The following is an 11,316-nucleotide window of genomic DNA, read 5'->3' as shown; positions in this document are numbered from 1 at the left end:
AATCGTTTCCAACCTCTTTTGTAGTTTCCGGTTAGCTACCTGCGTTTTGGCCAACTTTCTCTGTAGTCGTTTGATCTTCTTGTTGGGCCCACTTCGTCGTTTGCTCTTATTAAAGTCCATTTTGATGATAACTTTTTCTCGGTCACGTTTCCCTGCCCTGTATCTCCTCATCCTTTCTCTTGCTTTTGCATTTCTTCTCTCCCTGGCTTCAGGACTCAACGAGGCCGCTGGCATGTAGTGTTTCATGACACGTGCAACCTCTCTTGCTTTGAACTCTTCGCCCTCCTTTGCCTTCTTCCTCTCCCTGTAGGCTCGCTGGATTTCTGCCCGTGACTTTCCCATCTACGTAAAACCAACATAAACACTGTTTAAAACACACATAAACAAAACTTGTGACAGTAAGGTGCAATAATTAAATAGTAGTGAATGTTGGTACAATGTCAGCCAATGGGTAAGGCAAGTCTATAGCATGACGATTAACAGGCTCTGTTTCATATCTTTGAAATACAGTGTTTACAAGCTATAAAAACACACTGTGCTCACATATATATTGCATATGAAGTTATTAACCGTATGTAGGAATGGTTTGAAGAGAACGGGAACGATTTCTACCGAGGTCAAAACCTCCAGCTGATGTTTACGTACGTCACAGATGCCACTTGCCCCTGCATGGGAAACAGTACGTAGCTATTCTACCAACTACGTTCATTCGACAGCAAACGTGAGGTAAACAGCCAACTTACAGGTCGTTTGCTCCTTGACAGATATATATTACGATCATACCTTTCAAAATGTTAAATGACAGTTAAAATTAGCAATTTTTAGCATACCTTTTCTCTCTACATATGCACAGCTCAAGTCGAGTCAAAAACAGCGCCTCCAAGGTCGTTATCCAGAACGAGGCTCGGTTGCTCCCTGACCTCTCGGTTGCTCACTGACCTATGATCCTGATTATCGCATTAAATGTCGCTGTATGTTCGATAACGTGTATCGCAACAAATCGGTAACGTAAGTAACACGGTAACGTAGCGTAACATTTGGGGACATGTCCATGAAAAAAATATTAATAGTGAGCCACCAGAATTAAAACAATGTAGGTAAGTAGGTATCTCGGCAAGCTCTTTCCACACAAAAGGCAAGGGATGGCCATTTCATTTACAACCTGTAGTAAGCACGGTAACGTAACGTAACATTAAAAAGTGGCCGTTGGCCATACCCTCACGAGATGCGGTAATATTTGTTGTGTGAAGGGACTGTCTACCCTTTCACATCTTTAATGCTGTACAATACATGTGAGGCTACAAAATAAGATAATACGTTGGTGGAAACTGGTTTTATCTGTGACTCATGCCCGTGTTTGTGTCGGTAACGTAAGTAACCTAAAAAATTGCGACAGTTTTCAAGTGCGACCAGATGTGATATAAGCAGAAGATGGACAAGCTCCTCCCCCTGCTTTATAATGGTCTCATTAATGGGTATAATTAACCATCGGAAGTCAAGTCAGGGAACACATTTTTAAGAAATAAATGCAATGGTTATGTACATTTTAAGATTTGCGACAGGTGGTTTTTTACTGTCTCAATACAAAACGCTGCCATTTAAGATCAGAAAATGGTCAGTTGACGCGGTGAAAACATAACACACAATATTTCTAAGGTTCATAGATTAGGAATAACTATCAAATACGAAGTTATCTTGTAATTTAGCTTTCCGGCAGCCCGATACTTTCTTGCGACAGCAATTGCACACGTTAACTAAGAATGGGTGAGGTGAAAAAATAGGTGGCCACACTGTGAAATATATATATACCTAATAGAATGTTAATATTCACTTAAATTCTTTTGGAAATAATAAGCAGCACTCGAGAGTAGTACTGGTACTGCCGCTACTGCGTAGCGATTAGTTAACAAAGATGCGGGTATGACTTTCCCGTTTGTTTTAATTAAGTACATATTGTACTTTACTTTTTAAGTCAAAGAAACAAATAGTTACGTTCTCAAAGGTATTCACAGAGATGTCAGGCTGTAAAATCTTTCAGTGTACTTTTTTTAATCTAATACGTTGTAAAGGCTTCCGAAGAACTTCATCTGACCTGGGTCACACATGGGTTCAAGGCTCCAGTTCCCGTTCCCAAGGCATCGTATTCTGGCGTGCCTCCTCTCGTACCCAGGATCACAGTGCACAGTAAACTCGTCCCAGAACTGCGTGTTGCCGCCATGTAGCGATCCGTTGCCTGGTTCCTGTCAGTCAAGAAGAAACAGATCGCATACTACACTAAAACACTGTACAATAAAGTGTTGAATGTGACGCTCTTCAGGTTTATCGCAATAGAGACCCAAACAACTTCATAGACTATTTGAAGGAACGCCTGTCATAGATCGCCGTACAATTTTGATCCCGTAAAATTTTCCAGCAGCTGCCAAAAAAATGCGTCACCGCGAAGTCTTTACCTTGGGTTCTCCACAGTCCAGCTTCTTGCACTCTGGATTCTTGGACGCGCCGAAGGCATCTATAGACATATTATCAATGTATTAGCATAATTAGAGTGTCCGCAAAGTTATTCCTAAAAAATTTGTCTCTTAGAATTATTAGATATTAGCAATAGCTCAACTTCCATTTATGTTCAAGTTGACATACATTGTACCTGCTACAACTGCCATGCAATAGAGTTCTTCTTCAATATACAAGAGAGTCTGAAATGAATCAAACCGACCTAGCTCCGCCAGTGCTGCTGTGAAGTTCAGACGTGAAACCTCTGCTATAAGCCCCGGGCTGGTGTGTGAGAGCGCCTGTCTCAGCACGTAAGGGTCCCCGATGATACCCTCGGTGTGGAATTCGAAGAGAGCCAGATTTTCTTCCAAGCTGCCCAGAGAGATCTCGTCGGCCAGGTCCAGTCGCGACATGACGCCGGCGGTCTCCCTGGTGTAGATGGTCCCGTTCACGCCGAGCTGGGTCAGATTCGCAGTCAGACTCTCACTCCTGTGGGGAAGATAGGGACGGGATACTTTGCTTGGTTTTAGGACTTTTGCGGGAAAATCACAAGAAAGAGAGAGAGAGAGAGAGAGCAGGCGCAATAAAAATATAAAGGGAACAAACAGCCTATGTTTGAGCCACTGAATCCACAAAGTCAACATGCCAGATAAGTTAACATTCCAAACGAGTTTTCAACTTTAAATGCATGTATGATGTATGATTTTGTCCCTTTTGGAATGACAGCTACCAAATATCTCGTTATGTGTAGCCTTAATATTGTACGAAAGGGTTATCTAGTGTAATGACTTCTATTTTGATTTATCTACCCTTAACTAAAGGGGCAAAAACTTCGTTTCTAATTCTCCAACATGGCGGACAGTAGATAATGCACGGTCACGTGAGTGCAAACACCATATTTGGGCATACCTCGTCACGACGCCCGCCGCCTGCCCCAAGCCGACCAGGGAGCTGACGACTTCCGGCGCGACGGGGGACCATGTAGAGTTGTCACCAGAGTTGTCACAGAACAGCAGCCCGGCGTCCTCACCATGGTAACCGACGTCACAGCGTAGAACACAGAACGTCACGATGTACAGCTGGCCGAACCTAGGGCCGTAGGTGACGTCACTACAGGTATAGGAACCGTGATCGGCTAGAGGGAGGCTCACATTGAAGCAGTCTGTGGGAAAATACGCGCAAAGATAGATTTAAACCATCTGAATCTACCTGCATTACTAGGACAAGGATTAAAGTGAAAACTTTTGTTGTAACCAAGGAGCTTTCATCACAAGAAGCTCATTTTTCTAACATTGTTCTCATCTAGAGCGTTTGACCAGTCACTCTGATCGTCTTCAATAGACGGACCCAGTGACCAAGTATGCTGAAGAAGACCAGAGTGACAGGTCGAAAGCTCTAAGTGAGAACATTCTCTTGTGTTGGAACAAAAGTTTTAACGTTAAATATGGAGCTACCAATACGAGCGTACAGATGAACTTAAATGAAACATAGATCGTATATGTCGCAGATCTTGTGGTCTGTGCTTTGCCTCCTTTTTAGGCGTTCAGGGATCGTTTTTTTTTTTTTGGATGAAACGGAGATCGCACGCAATAAAAGCTCCAGCCGCCAACCCTACATAGCCATCCCTGGAACTATGTAGGGTTGGCGGTCGAAGCTTCTATTGCGGGCGATCTGTGTTTGATCAGAAAATACCCCCCCCACACACACACACACACACACATACACACACACACAAAGACACACACATAAAAAAACGACCGATCCCGGAACGTCTGAAAAGGAGGCTAGTCTGTGCGTACCGGATATGACAGGCGGAATGTCCGGCGGCGTCCTTGCAGCTACAATGGCGCGGAGGTCATCACGGATCAACGGGTCCTCCTTCCCTGGGAACGAGAACAGGGCCAGCCAATCAGGGAGCTCCTCCGCTTTGGATGAATAGGAAAAGTACAATGTAAGTCAAACAAAAAGTTTAACCATTTCACCGATGCAAAGACAGATCCACACACATATACTAAGATACTTCAAAATTTCTTTCGGGGAAATGGCTCTGCCATTATTTACGTAATATGCAAATCTGTAAATATATAAGAACTTTACTGCACGACAATTGCACATGTTACAATGTATGGTAAAATATATGTCTTTGGGTCGATGAAGTTTAGACATATAAGCAATGAGACACGCAAAAACTGTTACATTGTATTACTCTAGAAACTGGATAAAGTAGCGTCCACTAGTTAACTTTTAGTCAATGACTGATCGCTATGATGTACTAGTATAATATGTGATCTTTCGCGACTCAATCTTTGACGGGGGCTGACATCGTCTACCACCTTTGACCTAGTGTTGATGCCACACTTCAAAGAAGCCACGTGACAAGCGTCACTGGGTCAGTCTACTAAAAAAGACTAGACTGACTGTTCGAAAGCTTTACGTGAGAGAACTTTGGTTTGTGTTGGATCTTAAGTTTTAACTTCAAACATGTAACTACCATCACAGATGATAAGATGAACGTTCATGATCGATATGATCTGTCGGCATGGTGGCCTTGAAAAGGTGGTCTGCCGCCGCGCCGCGTGCCTGCGAAGCTGGAGTGTTACGCCGAAGGGCGGTTATACCGGCTATATACAGATGTACTTAGGTCCACCTGTTCCACCATGCCTGCCATGTACATATGTATGTGGTGAATTGTAATAAATAAATAGATCTTACGTTGCAGGAAGTGTCCCATGACGATCGCCACCACCACGGCCAGTGCCAACACGCTCAGCGAGGAGAAAATTAGTAAAAGCCTCTTCAGGCGTCTCAGATCATCCTCGTCCTTCTTCTTCTTCTCCTTACGTCTTAGGATCTCGGGGATGCCCGGTGGGCCATAGTGTCTCCAAGGACCTGGGGTTACGGTGTAGATAAGGACACTTTAGGTTATAAGGAGTAACTAAGGGGTGTCTTGTATAGCGTCTACCAGGCTTCGGAAGCGGCCGAAAAGTGTAGAAATTGGCCAAAAGTAACTCTGAATTTGCATGTTAGTCACAGTCATGAGATATTCTAAGTGACTTAAGCAAAATGATCATCGGCAAACGAAGATACAGTGTGTAACACACCTACCTTTATAATCGCGTTTGTCTCGAATACCAGCCTTGATTTCAGCTGTAGCAGTGAAGACGTCTGTTTCTGGCTTTTCCCGGTGTGGCTGGAAAAACGATGTGCAACAATGGTACGGTATTATAAGGAAATATGTTATAATGTTACAATTCTGTGACAATATTAGCCTTTTCGTAAAATTGTACTTTCCAAAAGTTAATTTGAAAGATCACAACTGGAAGAACAGCCAAGTGAACGAGACGTTGGTAATTTCTTTCAGTTACCTTTTCAAGTTTCTCTTCCGATCTATGGTCTCTGGTTTCGACACAAGGGGGGAATACATCGGCAGCTGGTTTTTCCTGCTGTGTCTTGAAAAACGACGTATCTTCACTTTCTTTTCCTTCACTGGTTTCAGACGCACAGTAGTCGCTGATGCTGGTATCTTGCCTGTAGGTAGAATTTGAGAATGAAGCTATCAATGTAAATCAACCCTTATCCTGTCCATGTAAAATATATGAAAGAGCGCATCTTGCTAAAGCCGATAGCCGAAGCTGTACATCTTATGGAATGTAGTGCTTACGTTGTGAACGAGATCTGATCGTCATCACAACAGGAAGTCCTCTCGGACTCAGGTACTTCCGGTGTTCCCGGAAGACTTCCGAAGCCGCTTTCGCCATCCGCGTCGTCTTCGAACGGGAGGTAAAAACTTCTTTCCTAAAGTAGGAAGATTTAAAAAGAAGTTCAGCAAAAAGTTTTTCTAAGTCCCTCATTTAGTTTATAAGTCAATATTTAAGTTTTGAAAAACGGCATACGATGCTTCTCAAGAAATAGAAAGTAGGAAGATTTAAAATGAAGTTCAGCAAAAGTGTTTCTAAGTCCATATTTAAGTTTCTAAGTCAATATCAACGTTTTGAAAAAAGGTCATACGATGCTTATCAAGAAATAGAAAGTAGGAAGATTTAAAAGGAAGTTCAGCAAATGCGTTTCCAAGTCCGTATCTAAGTTTCTGAGTCAATATTTAAGTTTTGAAAAACACCATACGATGCTTATCAAGAAATAGAAAGTAGGAAGATTTAAAATAAAGTTCAGCAAAAGTGTTTCTAAGTCCGTATTAAGTTTCTAAGTCAATATTAATTAAAGTTTGAAAAGCGCCATACGATGCTAATCAAGAAGTAGAAAGTAGGAATATTTAAAAGAAAGTCCAGCAAATGCGTTTCTAAGTCCAAATTTTAGTTTATAAGTCAATATTTAAGTTTTGAAAAATGCCACACGATGCTTATCAAGAAATACAACCACTGTCAGAAGAGCCACCTACCGATTCCAGGTCAAACTCCACCCCACTAACGGACGACGAAGAGTTCTCGAACGGAGAAACCTTCAAGTCAAATACGTACAACATTTAGAACATGGTAATTTGAGAGGGCAGGCTCCGCCCCTCGGATAAGCGCCCTCTGGTAGGACATACAACAACTGCAACGCAGAAACACACAAGCACAAACCCACTCAAACACCCACTCAAAACACACACACACACAGACACACACTGACATACACAAATACACACACAAACACACACACACACTCAAACACACACACACACACTCAAACCGTGACACACACACAAACACACACACTCAAACACACACACACACACAAGCACACACACACACACACTCATGATCAAGCACACACACACACACACACACACACACACACACACACACACGTACACACACATACATACATACACAGAGAGAGACAAAGGGAAGGAGAGATAGGGATCCAAACCAAAACATCACGGAATTGGGTTAAAATAAGAGCAGTGACAACAGCATAAAGTAAAAGTAGGACAATAATTATTGCAATGATTGGAGATATGCAGAAATCTGGTAGCCAGCCTACTTAAAAAGCATTAACAATCTTGGATGAGCAGCATGTGTGATTTATTGATGGATGAATGAATGGGTTTATAAATGGATGATTCGGGAATTCGGGAAGTGGATGGAATTAAGACATCGATTAATCAATGGATGGATGGATAGGTCAATCAATTAGTCAATCAATGAATCAGTTATCAGACCTCAATTTTTAGACTGTTAGTTTCTTTTTAGTAACTTACGCCTCTGAGACTGGAGTATGACGAGGATAGCGCCGCCGTGCGAGGTTCGCCAGTACTGCACCGTTATTTTACCGAAATAAGAGCAGCGGCTGAATGTACAGAAATCTTATAAATGTATAGCGGTTAGCATTTCCGGGCACTTTCCATGTTGCTTATCGTTATCTAACCTTCCTGTACGATGTAGTATCTTTGTTTCTTCACATGTGTGTGTGTGTGTGTGTGTGTGTGCTTTGTGTTACTTATCGTTATTTTAGGCCTCCTTGTATGCAGAGGTGTCTTTGTTTCATTTTTTTTGTGCGTATGTGTGTGTTTGTGTGTGTGTGTGTGTTTGTGTGTGCGTTTGTGTGTGTGTGTGTGTGTGTGTGTGTGTGTGTGTGCATGAGTGTGTGTGTAAATAATAATGACTTAAGTGCAAAGTAGTAAAAGACAACAGTTCGTGATGATAATAGTCAGACGTGATAGGCATTTTAATACTCAATGAACAAAGACATTTGAACCTTTAAGTCCCCCCGGTTTATAGCTTAGAAATTTGGATTTAGAGCACATTCAAGTGTGAAAGATATCCATGACGACAATAGTTCATGCGGTACTGCTTTTGTTGTGCACAGAAGAATAGACCGTATATCCCATAGCATCGCAGGTATTATTTCCCAGAAGTGAACAATAGCTGCATACCTTGGTTTGTGTGGGGGCCTCGCTAGGACGGACCTGTTAGGGAAGTTAAGACAAAGTCATTTATGGGCATAACTTACGTTTATAAATAAACATGTCGTGATCTCTTATCCTGTCGAGCCCAATAATTGTTGTTCTGCACATACAGTACCATCTATATCTATATACCATTTATTATTTAAAAAATATTGTGTAGGTGAAGGAATGCCAGCAGGACCAGGGTTAAGACTTGTCTGACTAAATATCACGCTCCTAGCGGCCGTTCAATAAATAACCCAGCCAGTTAAACATTGTGTAAACACAGACTTTGTTGTGATGTGTAAGTTCTATATATGGCAAGAGGTACGATACAACATTTACATTAAGGTGTGCATGTTTATTTTTCTTATTTCTATATCCAAATAAGTCGACATTTTGAGGGTGAATTTCGCAAGTCGCGTCGGGTTACAGTGTTGAATACAACTTCCCTGTCGTCTTTCAAAGCAAATGCCTGTCCAATTCTGCTGCTAAGTCAATTTGATTAAAACCCATTGAAGTCCGATATATAATACTCCAGTACGAAGTTTCCTTGTCGCCTTCTTAAAAACATGTCGATAATGTTTCAGACACATCCTGCTGCTGTCAAAGGCTCTGTTTTATTAGTAGTTCCGCGTCAATTATGACCACTCTACTGTGGGGTAATATATAACCACAAGTACACAGCGCCTGTCGTGCGGCCGACTTGCGGTAACATATGTTTACAAACTTCGTTCAAACTTGACTTTCTTTTCAACGGAGGGCGGCATAGAAACGTTCAGAACAATTTGATCGACTTTATGACTCAAAATTAAAGATTAACTCCCTAATTTACACTGCAATTTGGTAATGTATTGTAAAGGAAGTAATCAATTACAAACACTGTTCCATATCGCTGTTGAATAACAGGTCGATATCTGAACGACACAAAGGTGCAAATATGCCAGATAACCCACGAATCTATGGCTGGGAACCACGCCAATTTATGGTTTTCAGCTAAACATCGTCCAAGACAGGTGAATGTTTCTCATGATCAGTCCTTATGTACCCCGTACACTTTCACACAATTACAAGAATAAACTTACTGAAATACAGTTTACATACTCTCCAAGCAGAGGTTTGGGTTTTGGGGGTATTTTTAGCGTGTTTTTAGGCTTTTTTAACGGGGTTTCTCTTTTGCACTGGATTTTTGTGGGGGTTTGGTGGAATAAAAAATTCTGTGCAAAAGAGAAACCCCGATAAAAAAGCCTAAAAACACGCTAAAAATACCCCCAAAACCCAAACCTCTGCTTTGAGAGTACCGTTTACACTGAAACGTGTAGTTGAAACATGAAGTTACAAAACTTACTTTTCTTTTGGTCCTCTTGCCTTTGGGTCGGCCCCGGGTGTAGAGGTGATCGCAGTACGTCGGCCAGGCCGACTTGGTCGGACCGACCAACTCCGGAGAAACCCTCGGGCGAAAGTCCACCCCGTACCGCCGCTCCATGGCTGCGTGCCCCGGTGTTTGGCTTACCGTCTCGGACAAACAGTCCTACCTTCCGCGTACGTGTTCGTGTATTAATTGGCTGTGAAGGCCCTACCTTACTTACGTTTGTACACGCGTATTGACAGTAAACAGCCCTATTGACTGCGGAATGCAGGCGCTAGCCGGTTCTAATGAAAAGTACGCACAGCTCGCAGTAGTCGTGACTAGACAGTCAGACGCTGAACCGCTACAAGTGTTTCCCGCCCCGGGCAGGTACCGACCACCTGTTCACCTGAGCGGAAAACTTCAGGAGGGCGACTTCGTTGCCTGTGATTCTCAAGAAGGTTCCCCCTTAGTGTTCTGTATTACGCCACGGGTAAAGCTCAAAGGGGGGAGCTATTATTAGGGCGGTGTCGGCAAGGGGGATCCCCTAGGCCAGTCCCATAGCCAACAAGGGTGTGCAGGGGAAAAGTCCAAAACCCCTAAAAAAGGGGAATTTTTTGTTTAATGAGTTTTGCTTTCTTTCTACAATCTTGAGCTTCACTCAAGAAGGCCTGAATGTCAAAACCAACCGCTGTATTTACGTTTAAGTTGCTCTCTAAGATACGTAGCAGTTAAGGCGACACGAAGAGTAATGACATATTTTTACTCTTTTGTTAATGTGTAACCTTACCCCAGTGCCACGCTTAATTAGATCACAGGTAGTCCGACCATGTTGCGGTTCGGATTACGTTCTTTGTTAGAAGTGCAATAGCAAAAATTCAGAGAAGGGAACCATGCTCATATATCTAGCCTTGTCAATTTGGACACCATGCACACCAAATAAAAGTCCAACTATGTCAAAGCATATGTACAGTCTGTCTTCAAGAGGTGGTATAGACACGGTACTTAAACTTAAGCCGCTCACGTACACCGTACCATGTACCAGGCACGGACAGAGCTTTTTTTAGCGTCGGTTGTGCCATACGTCGTGGATTTGAGCCGACACGAGTGCTAAAGTTTATTTTCTAAATATTGCACCAGTTTCTGTACAAATCTTCGACATACGCTACGAAAAACCGTCCATCGCTGGTACATTTTACATGTGTTCGAGTATGTGATAGGGGCTTAACCCAGCTTGTACACTCAAAATTCGGTTCTATCAAAATCCCTAGCCAACCTTTTTTCCTTAACCTTTATCTATACCACGTGCACTAAACAACATTTCTCTCTAACGCTACATTTTCTACAGTGTAACGCTAATATAGGATGTAACTGTAGTCGACCGTGGATGAGTGTTTACTACAATGTGACCCCGGCGTAACACCGATACAAAGGCATGCTGGCGACGTCACTAGCAAATAATAGCCGTGTCATGCCCGGACTCTGGGCGTCGTGTTTGTTTAAGCACGCGGTAATGTTTGTGTAACACTTTCGTCACAAGGAAACGGCAGACAAAGCCTTTATGAAGACTTGGGCTGGGGATTGCCCGAGC

The 11,316-nt window shown here is 42.6% G+C and overlaps 1 protein-coding gene across 1 annotated transcript in view; it reads right to left on the bottom strand.

The window, feature by feature from the left end:
• The window catches only part of LOC109484311 (CUB and sushi domain-containing protein 1-like), a 22,106-nt gene extending 11,925 nt beyond the window's left edge, over positions 1 to 10,181 (bottom strand). Inside the window, exons 1-13 of the mRNA XM_019787568.1 lie at positions 9,726 to 10,181; positions 8,366 to 8,398; positions 7,691 to 7,750; positions 6,887 to 6,946; positions 6,152 to 6,285; positions 5,856 to 6,018; positions 5,596 to 5,680; positions 5,203 to 5,379; positions 4,290 to 4,415; positions 3,400 to 3,652; positions 2,714 to 2,979; positions 2,451 to 2,509; positions 2,093 to 2,240 (exon numbers count right to left, since the gene is read on the bottom strand). Coding sequence (XP_019643127.1) covers positions 2,093 to 2,240; positions 2,451 to 2,509; positions 2,714 to 2,979; positions 3,400 to 3,652; positions 4,290 to 4,415; positions 5,203 to 5,379; positions 5,596 to 5,680; positions 5,856 to 6,018; positions 6,152 to 6,285; positions 6,887 to 6,946; positions 7,691 to 7,750; positions 8,366 to 8,398; positions 9,726 to 9,863 — 1,702 coding nt within the window. The 5' untranslated portion in view covers positions 9,864 to 10,181. The remainder of the gene's footprint in view (positions 1 to 2,092; positions 2,241 to 2,450; positions 2,510 to 2,713; positions 2,980 to 3,399; positions 3,653 to 4,289; positions 4,416 to 5,202; positions 5,380 to 5,595; positions 5,681 to 5,855; positions 6,019 to 6,151; positions 6,286 to 6,886; positions 6,947 to 7,690; positions 7,751 to 8,365; positions 8,399 to 9,725) is intronic.
• Between the last annotated feature and the right edge of the window lie 1,135 nt (positions 10,182 to 11,316).

This window comes from Branchiostoma belcheri, unplaced genomic scaffold (genome assembly GCF_001625305.1).
Source record: "Branchiostoma belcheri isolate BF01 breed outbred unplaced genomic scaffold, Haploidv18h27 scaffold7, whole genome shotgun sequence".
In the NCBI taxonomy this organism is placed as follows: Eukaryota; Metazoa; Chordata; class Leptocardii; order Amphioxiformes; family Branchiostomatidae; genus Branchiostoma; species Branchiostoma belcheri.
This window is presented reverse-complemented; position numbering and strand designations above follow the sequence as displayed.